The sequence below is a fragment of the Selaginella moellendorffii genome, unplaced genomic scaffold (genome assembly GCF_000143415.4).
Source record: "Selaginella moellendorffii unplaced genomic scaffold, v1.0 SELMOscaffold_1, whole genome shotgun sequence".
Taxonomy (NCBI): domain Eukaryota; kingdom Viridiplantae; phylum Streptophyta; class Lycopodiopsida; order Selaginellales; family Selaginellaceae; genus Selaginella; species Selaginella moellendorffii.
The window spans coordinates 5,873,256-5,894,555 of record NW_003314262.1 but is presented as its reverse complement, the minus strand read 5'-3'; the positions used below and the strand labels follow the sequence as shown (position 1 = coordinate 5,894,555).

Genomic DNA, 21,300 nt, shown 5'->3' with positions numbered 1-21,300 from the left:
AAGAAAACGCGAAAAACCCTACTGGAATACAGGCCAGGCTTGGCTGTGTGTGTAGTGTACTGGGCTGGAAGATCCTCTCTCTCTTCTCTCTTCTTTCAATCCCTCTCTCTCCTATTAGAGAGATCGATCCATCCAGAGCGAGCGAGGAGCCCTAGGCCGGCGCGCACGAATCCCTGCCGGAAATCTTGCTCTCCATCCTCGATATTCTACCGCGCTCCAGTGGATTCTCAGGGGATTTCTTTTGTTCGCGGCTGGATCGGTGGTCGTCGACGCGCATTTCGAGTGAAGATCGCGCAGCGGCGCTCCAGGTTTCCTCCCCCCCCCTCCTCTCCTCTTTTCTCGTGCGTTTCGTCGATTCGCGATTCCTGGGGTTCTTGCTGGATAGCAGAGTGAAAAGAAAAGAATTCGGGGATCTTTGCGAGGGATTTTGCTTTTGGAAGGTTCTCCCCTTTCGATTCTCTTGCCGATTTTTCTATCTCCCCCTCTTCCTCTCTCTCTCCCTCGCTTACGTTACGAGCAAAGCACAGCATTTATCCAGGCAAGCAAGCATTCCTTTACAGTGCCTTCCAAGGCTGGAAGAGAGGCGGGCCGCGATCACACTATCCATCCAGCCACAGGGGCAAAGATCATGGCACTCAATGACTACATAGCAGCGATCTTCTGAGCATGGGCAAAAGGATCACTCGCCAGCAATCGACATGGATCCTCGCGCATTCGTCAAGCTCTCAGTGAGTGCTCTGGGCGTCCGGGTGCCGCTCGCCTCCAAGCCCGCTAGAACAGGAGTCCACTCCTCGACATCGCCATTCTTCTGCGAGGTCCGTCTTCCAGGCTACCCAGTCCAGACCACGCCAGTGCCGCTCGTCTCGCCCACATCGCCACCCCCGGATCGTGGCATCGCCGCCAACTTCTACCTCGACGAGTCGGCCCTCGACAAGCTCCTCTCGCCAACTTCGTGCTTCAAGAGCTCGTTTCCATGCCTGGAAGTTCTGGTCTACACTGGACGGCAGGGAACTCGGTGTGGAGTGAAAGAAGGGAAGCTCATGGGGACATTCTCGCTGCCGGTGAGCTCGCAGTGGATGGAAGGAAAGCCCATCCAGCTCCACAGCGGCTGGACGGGCATTGGCAAGGGGAATTCCACCGATGGCAAGCCAGGAGCCGAGCTCCATCTCGTCATCAAAGTGGAGGCGGATCCTCGCTACATTTTCCAGTTTGATGGGGAGACGGTGGCCAGCCCCCAGATCGTGCAGATTCAAGGCAAGATCACGCAACCGCTCTTCAGCTGCAAATTCAGCAGGGATAGACTGAGCCGATCAAGGTGAGCTTGTCAGAGTTTTTCCTGGAGAGAGTTTGGTGGTCTAACTCTTTGGATGGTTTGTTTTTTTTTTTCTCTCAGGCTGGGACTGTGTGAGACTCCTCGTAGCGGTGCGGGGAAGTGGTCGGGTCCATTGGGAGGCCATGATCACAAGGAGAGGAAGGAACGCAAAGGGTGGCTGATCATGATCCATGATCTATCCGGCTCCCCCGTGGCTGCTGCGTCAATGGTGACACCTTTCGTGCCGTCGGCGGGGAGTGACCGCGTCAGCCGCTCCAATCCCGGGGCCTGGCTCATCCTCCGCCCGGATTCCACAAGTGGAGACAGCTGGGAGCCGTGGGGGAGGCTCGAGGCGTGGAAAGAAAGAGGCAGCAAAGGTGGCCTCGGGCTTCGTTTCCAGCTAGTTGCGGAGAATGGTGGCGGCGGCACGGCAAACGTTGGGGGCGCTTTGGTCTCGGAGACGGTCATCAGCTCACACTCCGGGGGTGAGTTCTCGATCGACACGGCGAGGTTTCGTCCGGCAACGCCGTCGCCGGCGAGAACTCCCGTGCAGAGCCCCCGCAGCAGTGGAGACTGCAACTTCATCAACGTCGGGCTGCCGGCGTCGGGGGGATTCGTGATGAGCTGCACGACGCGGGGTGAGCGGCAGAGCTCCTCCGGCAGGCCGCTGGTTCAGCTGGCGATGCGGCACATCACCTGCGCCGAGGACGCAGCGGTGTTCATGGCTCTGGCAGCCGCGGTGGACTTGAGCATCGACGCCTGCCAGCCTTTCTCGCGAAAGCTGAGGAAGGAGCTGTCGTGAAAGGAGGAAAAGATGGGAAGAACAGTGGGGATCTATCTCCAGGTGGTGGTGAGATTGCGCTGGCGTCTGGCAATCAGGCCTTCGGTACATAAATTTTTTGGACACGATCGGCTGTAGCTAGCGAGAAAGGTGTGGTGGTGGTGGTGGTAAGCGGCAGTGGATGGGGATATATATCTCTACATCGTCAGGGATCAGGATCGTGCTACAGCGGGGTCTTCTTTTTTCCGGGGGCTTTGTTAATGCTCGCCAGTGCTCAACAGCAGGGACACACCGGCACAAAGTTATCATCCATCGCAGCAGCAGCAGCAGCAGCAAAGGCGAAGAATTTTGCGTGAAAAGGGAGGTGGTGCTTTCGCTCCACTGGAGAGGAAAGCATTGCTGCTATGATCCTTCACAGGCGGCGGGGCGCAAAGCAAGGAACAGGGGAAAGGCAAGAAAAAAAATCCAGGAACAACTCGATTCTGGAATCGTGATTGCGAGAAAAAGAATGGTTTCCCCTGGATTGGACAGGACTGGATCAGGGAAAAAATCAAGCCAGGCAGCCAGCACCAGATAGAACGAGTGCGAAGAAACCAAAAAAAAAAAGAGAGAAAGAATTGAGTGGAAGCGAATCGATCAATCTCGAGACAATGGAACGAGATGAATGATAGGTGAATGATATTGTTTTGTAAGTACAAAGCGTGAGAGAGATCCAAACAAAAAAACGCATGGACGGATGGATGGATTGTTTCTCGCGCCAGGGAGTTCGTTGGTTTCCAAGCGTGTATAGTTCTCTTTTTTAAAAATGGAGGAATATTCTACCAACAGAGTAGAATTTTTTTTATAAAGGGAGAATATTCTACCAACACAGTGGAATCTCCAGTGTGAATGAAAGCTCCATCCTTGGCCACCAGCCGCCAGTTACATGTGCTTGCCAGCTACGAATTCATTCAAGCCATCTTCCTGCAAAGAAAGATAAAGAAAAGAGAGAAGAAAAAGTGGCGATGGATCCAAACGCTCAGCTCGCAAACATACCTTTCCAACGAGAAAATTAAAGCCGCAAGAGAAACCGCTGGAGCAATGGCGATGGCGAGCGCTGGAACGTCGTCCTCCTGGAAAGAGTCTTGGAGCTTTCCGGGGGGAGCTGAGCTTCTCTCTCCTCTAAACCCGACGGACAAAAGTTCCCATCGATCGATCGAGACTCGGACGTCGCTATGGCTCACAGCTTGAGCGCGGCGATGGCGTCGGGCTTGAAATCCAGCCGGAGCCCCAGAACGCGACGGACCTCGTTGGGTGTGAGCCTCCACGTCATGGGCCCCGAGTTCTCCCCCCAGTAGTCGAGGATCTCCGACACCTTCTCCAAGTTGAGGATGGTGGCCATCTGCGAGAGCCGCGCGAACTTGTCCCGCACCGTCCTCTGCGTCATCCCCGAGAAGTGCCCCACCAGCGCTCGCGCGTCCCTGTCCAGCTGCAGTCCCCCCAGCTGGTTGAAGTGCTTCTGGCCCATGACAACCTCCAGCCGCTTCACGATGAAGTCGATGACGAGGTGGACGAGCGTGTCGTAGTTCCCGGCCGTGAGCAGCGGCTGCAACCAGCTCACGTTGGCCTCCACTCCGTGCAGCAGCTTCTGGACCCACGGATCGTTCACCTCGTTCTCCGCGTACTGTGCTTCGGTGAGCTCGTAAGAAACAGTCCCCACCGCGTCTAGCGTGGAGCGCAGCCGAGGGGCGATGCAGTTGGCGAGCTGCTCGAGGCCCGAGTTTGTGATCTGCCGCAACGAGACACTCGCCTCGCCCAGCTCCAGTAGCGAGGACTTGAGCTTCTCCCTCTCGGCGGGGCCGGGGAAGATCTGTTGCTAAAGCCGTGAGAAAAGACGAAAGCAAACGAGAAGCACCGCTTACCTCGTTGCACTGCTCCTCGATCTCGGCCTTTAGCTTGAGGACGTACTCGGCACTCACGTCCATGTTGTTTAGCGCCGCCGCCACCTCCATTCCCACTTTCACCACCCCTGTTCCTCCGGCGAAGAGCTTCATCGCCAGGTTTGGCTCGCGCATCTTCCTCTGGAGCGCGTCCTTGTACTCGTTTCCCAGTAGGTTGGCCGCGCAAGTGACGATCGAGAGCGTGAGATGGACGTTGGACGTGGAGACCGCGCGTCTGGTGCAGCTCTGGAGCACGTAGAAGACGTCGTCCACAACCGAAGTCGTCAGGGAATTGGCCGGGAACTCGTCCAGCTTGATCGCCTTGCGGACGTTCTCTGCCATGAAGTACTCCTCCAGCAAGCGATAGTGGCTCGTCAGCTCTTGCACCGCGCGGTAGAAGCTCCCGACTTTGAAAGATGTGGTGGAGCGCGGGCTGAGCTGAGCTCCGGAAGATCCAGCCTCCCTCACTCTCCCGATCATATACTGCGTGTAGTCTTCGCTGGTCTGGATCAAGAGCAGGATCTCCTCCAAGAACATCTCGATGCTGCGGAGATCCGGCCCCTCGGCAGCGCCACCGGCGGACATCAAGAGCTTGGACTGCGCGACGATGTCCTTCTCCGCGTTTGTCTGCGCGATGATCTCCTTCTCCAGCTTGGCCAGCCCGCGAAACTCCATATACTTCTTCACGATGGCCGAGCCGCGCGAGTCACACTCCTCTTGCAGCTCCCGGATCGCGTAGACGAGCCCATCCTCTCCATTCAAGCTCTTGAGGAGCTCCTCGTTCTCCTCGATCGCCTCGGCGATGTCCTTGAAGATGTTGTTGAGCGCCGCCACAAAGTCCGCCTGGTCTGGAGTCTCCTTCACGGCCGCGAAGCCATCGCGAGCGCGATGATCCACCGATCTCCTCAGGTAGCTCACGTAGGCCTTGATCCCTTCCTCGTGGAGCCCAAGAGGAGCAAACAGCGACGCAAATCTCACCACCCCGGCGTGATCTCTCGCGTCCACTGCCGCGTAGAATCTCTTCTTGATCACCTCCTCCAGCTTCCTCTTGGATTCCAGCAGCTGGACGTGCTGGTCACTCGCGGGATCCACCAGGCCCCCCATCCTCTCCTCGAGCTGGAGAAATCTCTCCACGTTCCTGGCCGCCGACTCGTAATCCTCGCTCGCCAGCGCCTTCTGGGCGCCGTCAATGCAGCTGCCGCGATCCACGATCGCCTCGATCCGGGCTAGGGTCTCCTGGACTCGCGATTGCGCCAGATCCAGCTCCCTCACCTTACCACTCACCAGATTGGCCAGCGCGCACGTCGATTCCACGCTGCGGAGCATCTGCTCCGCGTCGGCGCGGACGATCTCCAGCACCTCGCCCGTCCGGTGGAGCCCTAGCAGCTTCTTCTCCACCTCCTGGCGCTGCGCGAGAAGGCTCTCCAGCTCACCGTCGATGCTGCGCTCGTACGCAATGCTCTCGTGGAGCATTCGATTCATGGTGCCGACATCCGTGAGGGATCGGATGTGATCCAGCATTCCAGCGCCAACGCGCGGGGACTCGAGGATCGCCATCGCCACAAGCGCAAAAACCCTAGAATTTGGCCATTAAAGAATCCACTATAAGCATCTCCCAGGATTTTAAGCATATTCTTTGTAAAGAATCTACGGGCATATTCGCCAAAAAATTTTATTTTGCTCTTTAGCTCGAGCTCATGGCCTCTCCTAATTGCTCGCTTTGTACCATCTCGTTTAGAATCGAATCGATGCTCGAGAAAACCTCGGTTTTGGGCCGATTTCCATCCACCTGTGTCAAACAAATCGAGAATTCTCAGCAAATAAAGAGCTCGTGATCGATCCAAAACTTACCGGAACAATCACGTCTGAGTAGATCGATAGCACATCCTCGACGTTTTGCCGGTGAGTTTTAAGCCTGAGCTTCACCTGGAGGAAGGAAATCGAAGAGAAAACTAAGCCAGGGAAAGTTTCTAATGCTACGTTACCCTCTCTTCCGTGTCGTCGCTTCGCTGAGTTAGCCGAGCTTCGATCTCTGGAGTCTCGGGAGGAGCATACGTAAGATGGTAGATTTTTCCCGTGACGGGATCCAATCTCCTGCCGACCACTCTTTCCACGAGAATGTCCTCGGGAACCTGGATAAAAATCGGTAAGAGAAGTTCGATCGTTTCAGGCTAGACAAAGAAAAACTAAACGACCACTTACTTGCAAGAGGATGAAGACGTGAGGCCGGATGTTTAGAGCTTCCAGCGCTTCGGCTTGCGACACGCTTCGCGGGTAGCCATCCAGCAGCCAGCCTTTCTCCTGCGCGTCCTGCTCTTCCAGTCTTCGCTTCACCATCTAGAACAAAACAAACACAAAACGATGAATAACTCGTGTTAGATTAGAACTATAAGAGGCTAGAATAAGTGTTCTTACTGACACTACGATCTCGTTTGGAACGAGCTGGCCTTTGTTCATATACTCTTGAGCTTTGATTCCATTCTCAGTGCCCGCGGCTACCTCGGCTCGCAGTAAATCTCCAGCTGCTATGTGTACAAGACCATACTGTGATCACACAAAAGAACTTGTGAGTTAGTCACAAATGAAAATCAAGCGATCAATCGATCGACTTCCGGTCGAAATATCGTGCCGTGGAGACCCCTAGATCGATCGTCCAGGCCCCAATGCGCAAAATCCTATCGGGGCAAAGACGATCGGCATACCTTGTCCGTGATGAGCTCGCACTGCGTCCCCTTGCCCGACGCCGGCGCGCCGGAGATCATCACCTTGAGCGGCTCCCTGGCGACGGCGTGGACGATCTGGCGCTGGCTGGGGGACGACGCCGACGAAATCCGGCACTCGATGCACCGCTGCGGCAATGCGATCGACGAGGCGGAGAGCGCCTGATTCGCTGGCGACCTCGAGGATCCCGATCTGGCATGCAAATGCGACGCTCCGGGAGACGCCGCCATCGCCATCGCCTTGACAGTTCGTTGTGGTAGTCTACCATAGCCAAAGTCTTTATTCCCCAGGCGCCGGGGGTTCGATACCGGAGAAAGATTTCCTATATCCAAAGAATATTCTTAAAGAATTTTTAAAGCATATTCGTTTTATAAAGATCTTTAGGTCTAGGGTTCAAACCTGATTATACAAGGAAGGGGAAAATAACACTCGCGTATATAGCTCCTTCGACGAGGGAATGCGAGAGAGATAGGAGAGAGAGGGGGACCTAGCGCTGGGCAGCGGGACCACGAAGATGGTACGTTTCTATCGACTGCGAGCATAATCTTTGCGCGGCGCATCGATTCGATGCTAGCGCCATTTAGGTTTCTTTCGCAAATTTCGTTTTCCTTGATCGATGCGCTCTTTCAGCATAAGCTGGGGAGATCACAGCGGGACAAAGTCCATCAGTTCATGTCAATCGCGGGAGCAACGTATGTAGAGATTGTCTTTTCTTTTTTGTTTTGCTTGAATCTTCTTCTTGATGTTGTTCTTCCATGGCAGTGAGAAGGCCTCCTTGACAGCACTGAAGGCGAGCGATTGGAACTTGGAAGGGGCTTTCGAGTACTTTTATACGAACCAGCCAGTGTCCAAGCCAATGGCGGATCCTCGGCACTTAGAGGAGCTTTACATGCGTTACAAAGGTATGGGGTGATGGAAAACTTTTCTTTTCTTTGACGATCCATTGTTTTCCAACTTTCAGATCGTTTCTCGGATATGATCTTGGTCGATGGCATCTCGGCTTTCTGTGACGATCTCAAAGTCGACCCCGGAGATGTTGTGATGCTCGTCATCTCGTGGCATATGGGAGCGGCCACAATGTGTGAGTTTTCGAGGCAAGAGTTCATCACTGGCTTTCAATCTCTTGGGTGAGTTTTTGGTTTCTATCCTTTGATGATCATGATCGCTCTAAGTCGGTGTCTCGGTCAGGGTGGACTCCATCGATAAGCTAAAGTCACTTCTTCCGTCCCTTCGGGCAGAGCTTAAAGAAGAACGTAGGCCTTCTCACTTAGTATGATTTTCTAACCCTCACCATGCGTTTAGCTTTCTCATTGCAAACGCTTTCTACATGGTTGCAGACAAGTTTCGAGAGATTTATAACTTTGCATTCAACTGGGCCAAGGAAAAGGTTTGTGTTTCTTTTTGTCCAAGTGGGCTTATGCTGGATCTTTCAGGGTCAAAAATCGCTTGCATTAGATACGGCGTTGGGTATGTGGCGCCTACTGTTTAACGAGCATCCTTGGCCGCTGGTAGAGCCTTGGTGCCAGTTTTTACAAGTACGTATGCAATACGAACCTTGGTTGAGAAACTAAGTTATACATGTGAATCGCAGGCTAAGCACAACAAGGCCATATCGAAAGATACGTGGTCGCAGCTGTTCGAGTTCTCCAAAGTAAGCGTTTTGTAGTCTGTGAAACTAATTTGCGTGATATCTTCCCTGGCAGTCGATTGATTCATCGCTTTCCAACTACGACTCCGAGGGAGCATGGCCATACCTGATTGACGAGTTCGTCGAGTTCCTCCATGACCTTCCAAAGTGAAAGAAGATTCACAAGAGCAATAAGCGTGTGAGTAACTCTCTCGCCTGTACCATAGCTTTCGCATCACATGGCCATGTGTTTTCTGTGAGTGGTTTCTAGGGAGGCTGAAATTTTGCTGATTCTACATTTGTCCGTTCAATTTTAACAGACACTATTGTCCTTTGCATCGGCTGCCGAGCTAAGCTTCTGTTCGTCCTCTTCTTTGGTCTCACTAACCGTGTGTTCGTCTTCCCTTGTCTTCAAGTTAAGCACTCGTTCGTCCTGAGATTTCTTCGAGAAAATGTTCTGTTCGTCCTCTTTTGTCTCTGGACTAAGGTTCTCTTTCGTCCCAGAACTGTCCTTTCGTTCGTCCTCCTTGGTCTCTGTCATGTCCTCGTTTGTCACAGGAGTATCCGAGCCAAGCCTCTGCTCGTCTGATCGCTCCGAGCGCTCTGTAAGCTCGATGTCGTTGTAGTTCTCAGTATCACTCTCCAGAGTGAAACACTCGGAGCCAGAAGTCTCCAGCTCCTCTTCGACCTCCTCGGCTACGGTGGTAGAATCCCGACTTTGAAAGCATGCCTCAACTTGCGCGTCCTTGGTACTTCTCTCCTCCTCCTCCATCGCTTCCACAGCTTCCAACCGGGCTCTTTCTTCGAGAGCATCGTTTCTTATCTTTCTCATGCCTGTGTGACAAGTCTCTCTCAAAAGAACTTCTTCATCAGGTAAACAAACTTACTTTCCAGTTGCTTTATCTCCATTTCGCTCCTTATAGCTTTAACACGCTCTCGTTCCTCTTGCTCAGCTTGATATCCACCTCTGGCCCTGCAGTGGTCTTACAACTCAACAGGGCAGGGCAGATAAAGATCAAGCGAGTTCATTTACCAAGCCTCGGCACAAAGACGCTCGTCCCAAAACACTGGCCGATCATCCAGATGGTTGAGCTTGGGAAGACTCGAGATCACAGTCTACAGCAAAGTGGTAAGCTTCTCTCAAGTTTAAAACATGGACTTACCTTGCGATAGTGCTGCAGGTTCGTTACGCATGGATTACCGGATAAGTAAAGCACGGTAAGCTCGGGCATGGCTTTAAGAACTCTCAAAACTCCCTCTCCATCGTCAAGTTTGTTGGACGATACGTCGAGAACGCTTCATGGAGTTTCCCAAGCTCGAGGGTCACGACCACAAGCTGGAAGAAAGAGATGACAATGCTTACCATATCGAGGTACAGTCTTTGAGGTGCTCGATGGATTCCACAGACTTGAGATAGTTGTTTGAGACTTGCAGGACCTTGAGGCTCGGGCAAGCCGAGAGATTCTCGAGCGTTTTCAAGCAGTTGTTACTGTCGGCATCATCGAGCAAAACGAGAGCTTCAAACAAGAGAAGTTCGTGGAAGAGAAGAAGCGACCAACCTGAGATCCAAGGTGTCCAGCATTTTAAGATCCTCGAGATGGTTGATACAAGCAATTTGATTCTTCTGGACGTACCTGGAAAAGAGTTGTTTTTTTTTTTTTTCTCCGCGTTCAAATCGAAGCTGAGCTGAGAAAACTAGAAGTTTTAGAGAGACTACCTACAAGCAGCGTAATTCCGCGAGTGGCTGTAGACCATCCAAAGACTCAAAGAAATTCCCTTCAAGGAACAGCATCTTCAGTCCCTGGCTTGCACACAAGCAAAACCGTGAAAACGTAGCAATCGAAGAGAACGAAGATCGCTCACAGTGTATTCTTCCAGGTTCTTGATCTCTCCAAAGCCCTGGTAGTGGAGATAGAGCTTGTCATTGAGAGAGGGCGTGACATAGAGCCCTAATCTCCGGCAGTGCTTGCGAAGCCATTCCTTGGTGATCTCTCCCCCGGAGGAGGAGGAAGAATCCAGCATTTCCTCTCAATCCACTCCAATCGCGCGCCTTCTTCTCGCTTCGCCACCCAAAGATCGACGAAGAAGAAGAAGTGAAATACCTAAAAACCAGCGAAGGTGGCGGCAATTCGTGCATGAAACCGAGCGCGGCAGATTCAACACCTGGCATCCCAAGTTCTCGGTTCAATTCCCGCCCTGGAGAAAAAATTTTAAAATGAGCATATTACAGAAAGATGCTCTGAACTAGAATATGCTATACTATTTGGAATAATTTCGCGTCTTGGCTTTTTGAGTGGAAGACAGCACGCAGATTCCTCCGAAGACATGTTTCCAACACTTTGCTCGGAATCACCGTACACGCCGCGCTGGACGAAAGCCCTAAAGTGTTTTTAATGGGATTGAATGGACTCGGCGCGGTCAAAGAGCTTGCGTCACGGGAGCCGTGGCAACGTGAATCTCATCTCATCTCATCTCATCTCATTGCTCTCATCGCCGGCTTACGCAATCCTGTAAAGTTTTCCTTTGTTTTATCGCGCTTACCTCTTCCGTAAAAAGTCCCTGGACTGGACGTCTTGTTTAGACGAAGTTGATAACTTAGACCAAAGCACGAGGTTTGGAGATCGCGATTTGCGAACAAGCGCTTGTCTTGTTTATTGTCTGCTAGGCCTAGACGCTCGCTCATCTTTGTCAATCGCCCTCGCGTTTTGATCCATTTTAGTAGAGAGTGTTCATCACATGCCTCGTATCGCATAATCTTTTGGAGAAGTTTGTCTCTTTGTCATATGCTACAGCGTCCTTGTCTCGATTATTTAAGCAGCGAGCGAGCGATTTAATAATCCCCCTGGTGACAAAGAACTCTCGGAGAGTGACACAAACCCCTAAAATCATACGAACACAGCCAAGGATCAAAATATTTTTCATTCAAGTTGACGGCGACGTAGAAGGTGGGGTATCCCGTACGTAGCCATGCATGCACCCGCGCCGTACCTACTACCTACGCTACGTCCTTGGATTTAGATAGAGTTAAGTTTTAAGCGGGATTTTAGAAGTCGCACGGGCGCAGTCAAAAGTAATTTCATGTAAATCAAACAACAAGGACAGCACTGCCAGTTTTTACTACATTGAAAGTGCGCAGTAAATGTGCCAGGTGAAATTGTTGTAAAACCCTAAAAGGCGGGCAAGAACCCTAAAAGAAGAAGATAAGAGCTGGCTCGACCCAGGAGAATTAAAAACGCTCAAAAACGCTCGCGTCGCGTCGGCTCGGGAGGGGTTGTTTTCATCCCCAGCGCTGTCGATTGATCGAAACCTCCAAAGAAGAGAAAAAGAAAAACGAAGAAACACAGTGACTTGATCGATCGCCTACATCGCTCTCACTGTCCGTGAGCTCTGCGTCGTCTAGCAGTCGACATTGTTGCTCGCGATCGCAGAGAGATCGCAGCGAGTAATTTCTCCTCTTTGACTGCCAGAATTTGTTTGTGTCAGTCAGGAGTACGCATCTCGCGCGCGCTATAGCTTTCTAGGGTTCTTCTTCTTCTTCTCCTCTTCTTCCTCGCGAGTCGCGGCCAAAAGAGGAATCTCGAATCTCGAATTTCTCATCTTTTCGTCTCAGTCCTAGGCATAGCACTGGAGCTTGAGAGCTCGGCCGCCAGCTGATTGCGATTGCGCGAGAGAGAGATTTCATATCTTTTTTCTCTGGATTGCTGGATCTCTGGAGGCTTTGGTCGATGCATCGGGATGATGGGTCGAATTGGGCGGTCTTAGAATCTCGTCTTTGCAGCCGCCAGGCCCCGCATTGATTCGCGCCCTTTCACTGTTCTTCTCGAGAGTGTGTGTGTGTGTGCTAGTGCGGGTGGTGATTAGAAATCAAAAGAAAGAGGGGGACGACGACGAAGCGAACAATCGATAGATCGATCGATCGATCGAGAGAGAGAGAGGGCTTTTATTTAGTTTTTTTCCGCTGGAGCTGGGGACCGACCAACAGACACGCCATAGCTTTCACGGATTAGTGCTGTGTAGCGAGGAGTTCTCGGTCCTTCCAAGCTCCTTTTCTTTTTTTCTTAGCGATTTTTTCCCCTGTGTCATTCTGCGCATCCGTGGATGATTCGCGCACAGCTCGCCCCTCCCTCTTTTCAGCAGTGATCTGACACAAAGACGACGAGCAACAAACAAAAGAACTTTTTTTTTCCATCTTCTTCTCCCTCCTCCTCTCGACACTCTGTTCTTCCCCAAATCTTTTGTCCCCAGTGTGCGAGCCACAGCGCGGCGTCAAAGTGATGATTTGGAGCGAATGTGAGGGACCCAATGGCGCAAAAGATCGATCCCCCCATCACCCACACTCGCCCGGGAGCAGCATTGCCATTCCCCGAATTTGCCCCTCCATCACAGCGCTCATCATCGCCACCATAGCTTGATTGATTCTGCCTGGCTATGGCGGGCGAGCGCGACGCGTCATCGCGAATCAGGTGAAGTGTCCAGCTCTAGCTTAGCTCTTCTCGTCCCAAGATCAACGACATTCCATTCCCATCGCGATCGCCAAATCAGGGATGACGCCCATCACTCCCCTGTTCTTGGCGATCCTCGTGTTCTTCACGGCCGCGGCAGAGGGATTGACACCGGATGGCCAATCACTCCTGGCATTCAAGGCCTCGATCGAGGATCCAGCGACCCACCTGCGTGATTGGAACGAATCCGACGCAACGCCGTGCCGCTGGACAGGAATCACTTGCGACTCCCAGAACCGCGTCTCCTCTCTCACGCTCTCCAACATGAGCCTCTCGGGATCGATCGCGCCGGGCACGCTCTCGCGCCTCTCCGCCCTCGCCAATCTCTCCCTCGACGTCAACGATCTCGGCGGCGCCCTCCCGGCGGAGCTCTTGGGAGCGCTGCCGCTCCTCCGCTACCTCAACATCTCCCACTGCAACTTCAGCGGCGATTTCCCCGCCAATCTCTCCTCCGCCTCGCCATCGCTCGCGATCCTCGACGCCTACAACAACAACTTCACGGGCGCGCTGCCAATCGGCCTCTCGGCGCTGCCATTGCTCGCCCACGTCCACCTGGGCGGCAGCCTCTTCTCGGGCTCCATCCCACGCGAGTATGGATCCATCAAGAGCCTCCAATACCTCGCGCTCTCGGGCAACGATCTTAGCGGCGAGATCCCGGCCGAGATGGGCGATCTCGAGTCGCTCGAGCAGCTCTATCTGGGCTACTACAACCACTTTTCCGGAGGAATCCCTCGATCTTTCGGACGGCTCAAGAGTCTCCGCCGCCTCGATCTCGCCAGCGCCGGCATCAATGGCTCCATCCCGATCGAGCTGGGAGGGCTCCGCCGCCTCGACACGCTCTTCCTCCAGCTCAATTCCCTCGCCGGATCCATCCCCGACGCGATCGGCGGCCTCCGGGCCTTGCAATCGCTGGATCTCTCGTGCAACCAGCTCACCGGAGGGATCCCCGCGAGCCTGGAGAAGCTCCAGGAGCTCAAGCTCTTGAATCTCTTCCGCAACAATCTCTCCGGGGAGATCCCCTCCTTCGTGGGCGACATGCCCAATCTGGAAGTCCTCTTCCTATGGGGGAATGGATTCGTGGGCGCCATCCCGGAGTTCCTGGGCGGGAATGGGCAGCTATGGATGCTCGACCTCTCCAAGAACGCGCTCAATGGGAGCGTCCCATCCAGCCTCTGCCGCGGAGGGAAGCTCGCGACGCTCATCCTCCAGCAAAATCGCCTCTCGGGATCCATCCCCGAGGAGCTGGGATCGTGCGCTAGTCTCGAGAAGGTCCGGCTGGGCGACAATCTCCTCTCGGGCGCGATCCCGCGGGGGCTGTTCGCGCTGCCCAATCTCGACATGGTGGAGCTCATGAGGAACAAGCTGGACGGGGTCATGGGCGACGAGGAATTCGCCGCGCCCAAGCTCGAGAAGATCGATCTGAGCGAGAATCTTCTCCGGGGGGAGATCTCCGAGGGGATTGGAGCGCTCTCCATGCTCAAGGAGCTCCAGATCTCCTACAATCGCCTCGCGGGCGCGGTGCCGGCGGGGCTGGGGCGGATGCAATGGCTCCTCCAGCTCAATCTCACTCACAATTTCTTCTCGGGAGGGATTCCTCCAGAGGTCGGCAGCTGCCGCTCGCTCACAATGCTGGATCTCAGCGTCAACCAGCTCTCCGGCGAGATCCCGCGATCGCTGGAAGCGCTCGAGGTGCTGGGCGTGCTCAACCTCTCCAGGAACGCATTCTCGGGCGGGATCCCGCGGGGGATCGCGCTGCTCCAGAGCCTCAACTCGGTGGATTTCTCCTACAATCGCCTCAGCGGCGCCATCCCGGCCACGGATCAGGCCTTCAATCGCAGCAGCTACGTGGGGAATCTCGGGCTGTGTGGCGCGCCGCTGGGGCCGTGCCCCAAGAACCCTAATTCTCGCGGCTATGGCGGCCATGGGCGCGGGCGCAGCGATCCGGAGCTCCTGGCGTGGCTCGTCGGCGCGCTCTTCTCCGCGGCGCTGCTGGTGCTGGTGGTGGGCGTGTGCTGCTTCTTCCGGAAGTACCGACGCTACCTCTGCCGGCTAGGGTTCTTGCGCCCGCGATCGCGCGGCGCCGGGGCCTGGAAGCTCACCGCGTTCCAGAAGCTGGGGGGATTCAGCGTCGCCCACATCCTGGAATGCCTGAGCAACGAGGACAACATCATCGGCCGCGGTGGATCGGGCATCGTCTACAAGGGCGTGATGCCGTCGGGCGAGATCGTGGCGGTGAAGAAGCTCTCGGGATTCAATCCCGCGGCCGCGGCAGGGGTAGCGCGCGGCAAGATCGGCGGCTCCATGAGCCACAGCGATCACGGATTCTCGGCGGAGGTCCAGACCCTGGGAAAGATCCGGCACCGCAACATCGTCAAGCTCCTAGGGTTTTGCTCCAACAAGGAGACCAACGTCCTCGTCTACGAATACATGCCCAATGGCAGCCTCGGGGAGGCGCTCCATGGATCCAGCAAGGGCGCCGTGATGCTCGACTGGGCGACGCGCTACAAGATCGCGCTCCAGGCCGCCAATGGGCTGTGCTACCTCCACCACGACTGCTCGCCGCTCATCGTCCACCGCGACGTCAAATCCAACAACATCCTCCTCGACGCCGAGTTCCAGGCGCGCGTCGCGGATTTCGGCCTCGCCAAGCTCTTCCAGGACTCGGGGAAATCGGAATCCATGTCCTCCATCGCCGGATCCTATGGCTACATCGCCCCAGGTGAGAGAGAGAGCTCGGTTTTTTGGGGTTCTTGAGGTGGTTTTTTAGGGTTCTTGAGTGTCCGGTTCTAACGAACTTTTGGGAACTTTCGCAGAGTATGCTTACACGCTCAAGGTGAACGAGAAGAGCGACATCTACAGCTTTGGAGTGGTGCTGCTGGAGCTCGTGTCGGGGCGGCGGCCGATCGAGCCGGAGTTTGGCGATGGAGTGGACATTGTGCAATGGGTGAGGAAGAAGATCCAGACCAAGGACGGGGTGCTGGAGGTGCTCGACTCGCGGATCCGGGAGGAGAATTTGCCGCTCCAGGAGATCATGCTGGTGCTGAGAGTGGCGCTGCTGTGCACGAGCGATCTCCCGGTGGACAGGCCGACGATGCGGGATGTTGTGCAAATGCTGGGCGATGCCAGGCCCGGGAAGAACAAGGAGGAGAGCAGCACGGATTTTGGGGATTTGTCATCCTCGCAGTCGCAGCTCCTGTCCCCAGTTTGATCTTCTTCGGCCATAGACAAGAGCTTGTTGATACGAATCAAGGGAATATTTTTTTCTGTTTTAGTCTTTCGTTTAGCTCAAGAACAAATCGTGCTTAATCTGATAATGGGATTAATTAGACGGATAAGCGGGGATAGCTCAGTTGGGAGAGCGTCAGACTGAAGATCTGAAGGTCGCGTGTTCGATCCACGCTCACCGCTCCAAAAGGAAGGACCTAAGTTCCGCCAAGAATGGCGATGGTGTTCTTTGGTTCCACTGGCGGCTATGTCCATCACCACCATAGAAATGTGTCGCTCCAATCCTCCAGGTTTGCTACCCATCGACCCAAAGTCTTTTATCTTCCTTTTTGTTTGTAGAGCCGCGGTTTCTTCCAGTTTGTTTGCTCCCAGCTCCAGCATCTCTAATGGCTACCTCAAAGTCTCGGAGCTCCACACCATTTACTATGAGACTTTTGGAAATCGTTGCGGACAATCAGCCGTGTGTAAGTGGCGATCGGTCGAGCGTCTTACTTGCGTAGAAATCTGTGAGTTCTCAAGTGGATTTTTTTAATTTTTTTTTTGCAGTTCTTCATGGAGGTCCAGGAGCTGGATGCACACGAAGGCATGCACAGTTCTTCGATTCCCAGCACTATCACATTGTGCTGTTTGATCAGAGAGGCTGTGGCAAATCCACGCCGAAAGGATGCCTCCAAGAGAACACGACTTGGGACCTTGTGGATGATCTGGAGAAGCTACGGAAGCATTTGAACGTCGAGAGGTTCGTCATCTTGGAACTTTTCTCTCTTTACTTTCAACTCTCCAAGAAGGATCTCGTCACTCAATCGTTCTTTCTTTGTTTTTTCTTATCGAAAGATGGCTTGTTCTTGGTGGTTCTTGGGGAGCAACGCTGGGACTTGCCTACGCACAAGCTTATCCACAAGTTGTCCATGCGCTTATACTGCGAGGAGTGTGCTTGTTTCGCCAGAGGGAGATCGATTGGATCTACAAACAGGTGAAAGTTTGGACTTGAACTTAGAGTTTTTCTTTTCTTTTTTCACCATACTTTTCTTCACCAGGGCGGTGCAAGCTCGATCTTCCCGTTTTCTTGGAAGAACTTCGTGTCAGTTCTTGAGCCGGACGAACAAAACGATGTTTTGACGTCGTTCTACAAAAGATTGACTTCCTCTGATCCCTCCCGCCAGCTATCAGCAGTAAGAATCCAGCTCTAGTTTCGTCCTCTAAAATAACTGGTATTTCCAGAGTCGGGCCTGGTTTTCATGGGAGATGGCTCTTAGCTTCTTCTCAATAGAACAATCGCTCGCTTGGAATGGAGAGCAATACTCGAATCCTTCCGGAAAAGTAAGAGTATTGCTGTAATCCTTCGTGGCTGTTTGATCTTTTTGTTGCTTCTAATACTTGCAGGCTTTTCATGTTTCGTGCTAGATCCTGAGCCTAGCCGCGGAAGAAAAAACAAGTTGGTAGTCTAACAGTGATAAGAATTGTTTCTCACGACCATTGCATGTTCTTTTTCGTAGATCATCAAACTCTTGAGTGGCTTCCTACCGGCGATGCGAAAATGCCTTCTCAAGTTGTTCAAGCAAGGCTAGAATGCCATTACTCTGTAAGTTCTTCTTCTCCTTCTTTCTCTTTCTCTTCTTCTTTGTTTCATTGCTAACACATCCACAGATGAGAAACGGATTCCTGAAAGACCAGCAGCTCTTGGAAGGAGTAAGGAGGATCAGACACATTCCTTGTGTGATCATCCATGGTCGCTACGATTTTGTCTGTCCCGTTGTTGTGAGTCATTCGCGATTCTTTCCTTCCCATTTTGCTAGATGTTTCGTCTTTCCAGAATGCGGTCGACCTTCACTGCGCGTGGCCAGAGGCTGAGCTGAAAATCGGTATGCTTGAGAAGCTTTTCGCAAAGGTTTTAAACTGGTGATACTCGCAGTGGGAGATTCTGGCCATTCCATGTATGAGAAAGGTATAGCAAGAGAGCTTGTTCTAGCTACAAACAAGTTCTTAGCTCGCTAGAGTTGCAATGGAAAACGTTTTTGCGAATGAAAGTACCTCTTTAATCTTACCAGAAGTCTCCACACGAACAAGCACCATCGCGAAACGCGTGGAACCTGCTCGAGTCCCTACAGATGATCTCCCGCCGCTCAATCCTGGAAAAAAACGCCGTCGCCGAGTGACAATCGTCGCAAACTCTCAAGTTCTTCGCAATCCTGATCGTAGTCCCGGGGGAGGAATTCACGAGCGCACACGCGATCGCCAGCCTCTCACTGTGACAACACAGTGACCTCTCCTTCTCGGCGTCGGAAGCTCTCTTCCTCGCAGAGCTCGCCAAGTCCGCAACGTAGCCTTGTTCGTCCATCTTCACCGCGAGCTCTCCCAACTTTCGCTGGATCTCTTCCATCTGTGGATGCCGCACGTCCCCGGCCACGAACTTGTGCACTGCCCCCGTCTCGTCCGTCCACCAGCTCAATCCCGGCCTCGCAAGCCCGCCACCTTTCCTCCTCATCTCGTAAACTCGCGGCATCTCCTGCCACATCCCCAAGCTCGCATAAGTCGCAAGCATGAGCGAGTAAGCAGCAGGATCTCTCTCGTCCAGCTCCACCACCTTTTCGAAAGCGAGCTTTGCCATCTCTGCGTTCTTCCACTTCTTGCAAGCCCCCAAGACGGTCATCCAGTGCCCGACTGTAGCACCTTTCATGGCTTCCACCATCTTCACGGCTTCGTCTAGCCTGTTACCGCGTCCCAAGAGATCCACCACGCAGAGGTAGTGCTCCGGCCCTGGCTGGATCCCAAACTTTAGCTCCATCGCTTGGAAGATCGCCTGGCCTTTGGCGACCAGGCCGGCGTGGCTGCTCGCCGTGAGAAGGCACACGAAAGTCACACTGTTTGGAAGAAAGCCTTGGTCGAGAAACGCGCGGAACGTCTCAAACACGAGCCGGGTGTTTCCCTCGCGGCTATATCCTGAAAGCAACGCAGTCCACAGCACCGAGTCAGGCTTTGCAAGCGAATCGAATACCTGGAGTGCGCTTTGCATGCTTCCACACCGAGCGTATGAATCCAGCAGCGAGCACGCGATGATCTCGTTCTCGTCCGCGACTCCACGCCGGCATATCTCCGAGTGGATCAACCGGGTGGCGCTCAAGGCGACCATGGTGCCGCTGGCCTTGAGCACAGCCACGAAGCTCCGAGCATCCGGCTCGGTGTGATCATCCATGATCATCTGGAAGAAGAGATCCAAAGTTTCCTCTCCGTGCTCGTTTGATGCGTGTCCCGCGAGGAGCGTGTTCCACAGCACCAAGTCTCGCTTCTGGATTCTCGCAAAGGCCCTGCTCGCGTCCGTGAGGCTCCCACTCTTGGCATAGGCGTCAACCAGAGCGTTCACCACCATGATCTCGCGAGAGTCTAAGTTCTTCCGAGAAGCTTGGACGTGCAAAGCCATGGTTTTCTCGAGAGCCTTGGTCTTTACCATCGTCCCGTCGATCTCCCGGCCTTGTTCCTTCTCGGCCAGCCCGGCACAGGCCTTGAAACTGGCAGTAAAGCTCAAACCATCCGCTCGAAGAGCTTCCACCTCCATCATCGAGAGAAACTCGAAAGCTAGCTGTTCTTCTCCACAGTCTGCAAATCCCTGTACGAGCGCGTTCCAGGTAATCAAGTCGCGGTTCCCAGCACCGGCAAAAACTCTCCAAGCGTCGGCCATGCTCCCACACTTCGCATACGCGTCCACCAAAGTGTTCTTCACGAAAACATCCTCTTGAAAGCCTCGGGCTGCCGCGAGAGCGTGCACAGCCATGGATTTCTCCAGTGAAACAGGCTTCACCATCGTTTTGCTGCCGGAAGCTTTGGACTCCTCCACGGCCAAACTCGTGCAAGCCTTCAGCGCAGCCACGAAAGTCCGACCATCAAAGTGGAAGCTTGTCCTGCGTTCCATGCTCGCAAAGAGAACCAGCGCGAGCTCGCCTTGGCCGTTCTCGGCGTATCCCAGGATGAGCGAGTTCCAGGAGACGATGCTGTGGCGATCCATTTTGGCGAAGACTCGAGCAGCGTCCACCATGGCTCCACACTTAGCGTACATGCTGAGCAGCGTGTTTGCAATGTAAATGTTGGAGTCGTGTCCATTGTGAGCGGCGTTTGCGTGGACGAGCCTTCCCTTTTGGAGGTCTCTGGAGCTCCTGCATGATTTCAAGGCAGTGACGAGCTGGGAGATTACCTCAAAGCATTGATCGTTTCGAGGACATTGGAGCGATTGAAAAAGCTCCATTCATGTTGAGCCAGGATCGCCCATGAACCACCACTACCCTAAGAAAATTGCCCATAAACCCTAAATCAACAACTATGCTTCTTAGAATTAAACTTTAAACGGGGTAGGCCAAAATGACACGTGGAAGGCCGGGTAGCCAAAAAATTAGACAGTAACGTAGTCCACATATCATCAATCGAAATACCACTTTTTTATATCAATCAAAACAATCAAACAAGTCTATAAATTTGCCAATATTACCATCTAAGAGATTGGAATCAATTCCGTTTGGATCTCTTCCCGTAAATCAAGGGAATAGCATGTGTTGAGAGTTTAGAATTTAAATTTTTTAGTAGGGTCACACGATAGTGCTTGAGATCGAAGAACTGTGCGTGTGTTCGCGTGCATCCAGCTCCTGGACCTCCTAAAACAATTTCAACGTGTTCGTTCTTTGTTTTTTCTTTTCGAAAGATGGTGGTTCTTTGGGAGAGACGGTAGGACTTGCTTACACACAAGTTTATCCGGGAGGTGTCACTGCGCTTATATCACAGCTTGTTTCGCCCGATTGGATCTATAAACAGGTGAAAGTGTGAACTTTTCTTTAACACAAGCTCAATCTTCCCGTTTTCTTGGAAGAACTTTGTGTCAGTTCTTGAGCCTGATGAACAAAACGATGTGACGTCGTTCTATAAAAGATTGACGTCCTCTGATCTTTCCCTTCAGTTATCGGCAGTAAGAGTCCAACTCTAGAAGTGGTTTATTCTTCTAAACTGGATTTCCAGAGTCGCATGGGAGATGGCTCTTAGCTTCGTCTCGATGTCTCGCTTGGAATAGAGAGCCATACTCGAATTGGAAACTTCGTGGCTGTTTAATCTTTGCAGGCTTTTTATTTTCGTGCTAGATCCTGAGCCTAGCCGCGCAAGAGAAAACAAGTTAGTAGGGTCGATAAGAATTGTTTTTCACAATAGTGTTAAGTTCGCTCTGATATCATCGAACT

General features: G+C 53.2%; 8 protein-coding genes, 1 long non-coding RNA gene and 1 other non-coding gene across 10 annotated transcripts; 6 read left to right on the top strand and 4 right to left on the bottom strand.

Moving 5' to 3' along the window:
• The first annotated feature begins 15 nt into the window (after positions 1-15).
• Positions 16-2,918, top strand: LOC9629131. The gene is made up of 2 exons (XM_024687205.1): positions 16-1,315; positions 1,394-2,918. The coding sequence occupies exons 1-2, from the start codon at positions 699-701 to the stop codon at positions 2,112-2,114; spliced, it is 1,338 nt and encodes a 445-aa protein (XP_024542973.1). The 5' UTR covers positions 16-698; the 3' UTR covers positions 2,115-2,918.
• Positions 2,919-3,195: 277 nt separating this feature from the next.
• On the bottom strand, positions 3,196-5,595 carry LOC9629130 (conserved oligomeric Golgi complex subunit 4). The gene is made up of 2 exons (XM_002961754.2): positions 3,995-5,595; positions 3,196-3,942 (listed from the first exon to the last, which is right to left on the bottom strand). The coding sequence occupies exons 1-2, from the start codon at positions 5,567-5,569 to the stop codon at positions 3,313-3,315; spliced, it is 2,205 nt and encodes a 734-aa protein (XP_002961800.2). The 5' UTR covers positions 5,570-5,595; the 3' UTR covers positions 3,196-3,312.
• A 24-nt stretch (positions 5,596-5,619) lies between these two features.
• On the bottom strand, positions 5,620-7,015 carry LOC9646950 (adenylate kinase, chloroplastic). Its single transcript, XM_002961753.2, has 6 exons — positions 6,715-7,015; positions 6,428-6,556; positions 6,215-6,349; positions 5,998-6,144; positions 5,864-5,938; positions 5,620-5,801 (listed from the first exon to the last, which is right to left on the bottom strand). The coding sequence occupies exons 1-6, from the start codon at positions 6,967-6,969 to the stop codon at positions 5,697-5,699; spliced, it is 846 nt and encodes a 281-aa protein (XP_002961799.2). The 5' UTR covers positions 6,970-7,015; the 3' UTR covers positions 5,620-5,696.
• Positions 7,016-7,131: 116 nt separating this feature from the next.
• Positions 7,132-8,698, top strand: LOC9629129 (DCN1-like protein 1). Its single transcript, XM_024687277.1, has 9 exons — positions 7,132-7,250; positions 7,364-7,425; positions 7,496-7,635; positions 7,695-7,860; positions 7,922-7,986; positions 8,071-8,120; positions 8,167-8,268; positions 8,325-8,384; positions 8,437-8,698. Exons 1-9 carry the CDS (start codon positions 7,248-7,250, stop codon positions 8,530-8,532), a joined length of 744 nt encoding a protein of 247 aa, XP_024543045.1. The 5' UTR covers positions 7,132-7,247; the 3' UTR covers positions 8,533-8,698.
• On the bottom strand, positions 8,649-9,271 carry LOC9646949. The gene is made up of 2 exons (XM_024687295.1): positions 9,248-9,271; positions 8,649-9,194 (listed from the first exon to the last, which is right to left on the bottom strand). The coding sequence occupies exons 1-2, from the start codon at positions 9,267-9,269 to the stop codon at positions 8,674-8,676; spliced, it is 543 nt and encodes a 180-aa protein (XP_024543063.1). The 5' UTR covers positions 9,270-9,271; the 3' UTR covers positions 8,649-8,673.
• A 90-nt stretch (positions 9,272-9,361) lies between these two features.
• On the top strand, positions 9,362-10,146 carry LOC112350688. The gene is made up of 2 exons (XR_002993853.1): positions 9,362-9,489; positions 9,542-10,146. It is a non-coding gene; the product is annotated as an uncharacterized LOC112350688 (long non-coding RNA).
• Positions 10,147-11,693: 1,547 nt separating this feature from the next.
• Positions 11,694-16,133, top strand: LOC9646948 (leucine-rich repeat receptor-like serine/threonine-protein kinase BAM1). The gene is made up of 2 exons (XM_002962247.2): positions 11,694-15,581; positions 15,676-16,133. The coding sequence occupies exons 1-2, from the start codon at positions 12,905-12,907 to the stop codon at positions 16,068-16,070; spliced, it is 3,072 nt and encodes a 1,023-aa protein (XP_002962293.1). The 5' UTR covers positions 11,694-12,904; the 3' UTR covers positions 16,071-16,133.
• Positions 16,134-16,197: 64 nt separating this feature from the next.
• Positions 16,198-16,270, top strand: TRNAF-GAA. Its single transcript has one exon. It is a non-coding gene; the product is annotated as a tRNA-Phe (tRNA).
• LOC9629128 (probable proline iminopeptidase) lies at positions 16,202-18,131 on the top strand. The gene is made up of 11 exons (XM_024687226.1): positions 16,202-16,377; positions 16,427-16,551; positions 16,634-16,826; positions 16,922-17,060; positions 17,125-17,259; positions 17,309-17,407; positions 17,492-17,522; positions 17,584-17,669; positions 17,735-17,845; positions 17,901-17,949; positions 18,000-18,131. The coding sequence occupies exons 1-11, from the start codon at positions 16,301-16,303 to the stop codon at positions 18,080-18,082; spliced, it is 1,128 nt and encodes a 375-aa protein (XP_024542994.1). The 5' UTR covers positions 16,202-16,300; the 3' UTR covers positions 18,083-18,131.
• Positions 18,102-20,300, bottom strand: LOC112350643 (pentatricopeptide repeat-containing protein At3g26782, mitochondrial-like). The gene is made up of 2 exons (XM_024687185.1): positions 20,274-20,300; positions 18,102-20,226 (listed from the first exon to the last, which is right to left on the bottom strand). Exon 2 carries the CDS (start codon positions 20,136-20,138, stop codon positions 18,129-18,131), a length of 2,010 nt encoding a protein of 669 aa, XP_024542953.1. The 5' UTR covers positions 20,139-20,226; positions 20,274-20,300; the 3' UTR covers positions 18,102-18,128.
• Between the last annotated feature and the right edge of the window lie 1,000 nt (positions 20,301-21,300).

Bases quoted from the DNA above. Each gene is read 5' to 3' on its own strand.
- LOC9646950 (XM_002961753.2), bottom strand. From the start codon at position 6,969: ATGGCGATGGCGGCGTCTCCCGGAGCGTCGCATTTGCATGCCAGATCG. The intron at 6,350-6,427 runs GTAAGAACACTT...GTTTTGTTCTAG, and splicing joins CAAACGAGATCGTAGTGTCA to ATGGTGAAGCGAAGACTGGA. The intron at 5,802-5,863 runs GTAAGTTTTGGA...TGTTTGACACAG, and splicing joins ACTCAGACGTGATTGTTCCG to GTGGATGGAAATCGGCCCAA.
- LOC9629129 (XM_024687277.1), top strand. The intron at 7,636-7,694 runs GTATGGGGTGAT...TCCAACTTTCAG, and splicing joins GCTTTACATGCGTTACAAAG to ATCGTTTCTCGGATATGATC. The intron at 8,385-8,436 runs GTAAGCGTTTTG...CTTCCCTGGCAG, and splicing joins AGCTGTTCGAGTTCTCCAAA to TCGATTGATTCATCGCTTTC.
- LOC9629131 (XM_024687205.1), top strand. From the start codon at position 699: ATGGATCCTCGCGCATTCGTCAAGCTCTCAGTGAGTGCTCTGGGCGTC. The intron at 1,316-1,393 runs GTGAGCTTGTCA...TTTTTCTCTCAG, and splicing joins GATAGACTGAGCCGATCAAG to GCTGGGACTGTGTGAGACTC.
- LOC9629130 (XM_002961754.2), bottom strand. From the start codon at position 5,569: ATGGCGATCCTCGAGTCCCCGCGCGTTGGCGCTGGAATGCTGGATCAC. The intron at 3,943-3,994 runs GTAAGCGGTGCT...CTTTAGCAACAG, and splicing joins TCGAGGAGCAGTGCAACGAG to ATCTTCCCCGGCCCCGCCGA.
- LOC9646948 (XM_002962247.2), top strand. From the start codon at position 12,905: ATGACGCCCATCACTCCCCTGTTCTTGGCGATCCTCGTGTTCTTCACG. The intron at 15,582-15,675 runs GTGAGAGAGAGA...GAACTTTCGCAG, and splicing joins CTATGGCTACATCGCCCCAG to AGTATGCTTACACGCTCAAG.
- LOC9629128 (XM_024687226.1), top strand. From the start codon at position 16,301: ATGGCGATGGTGTTCTTTGGTTCCACTGGCGGCTATGTCCATCACCAC. The intron at 16,827-16,921 runs GTTCGTCATCTT...TCTTATCGAAAG, and splicing joins AAGCATTTGAACGTCGAGAG to ATGGCTTGTTCTTGGTGGTT. The intron at 17,846-17,900 runs GTGAGTCATTCG...TCGTCTTTCCAG, and splicing joins ATTTTGTCTGTCCCGTTGTT to AATGCGGTCGACCTTCACTG.
- LOC112350643 (XM_024687185.1), bottom strand. From the start codon at position 20,138: ATGTACGCTAAGTGTGGAGCCATGGTGGACGCTGCTCGAGTCTTCGCC.
- LOC9646949 (XM_024687295.1), bottom strand. From the start codon at position 9,269: ATGGAGATAAAGCAACTGGAAA. The intron at 9,195-9,247 runs GTAAGTTTGTTT...CTTGTCACACAG, and splicing joins GGAGATAAAGCAACTGGAAA to GCATGAGAAAGATAAGAAAC.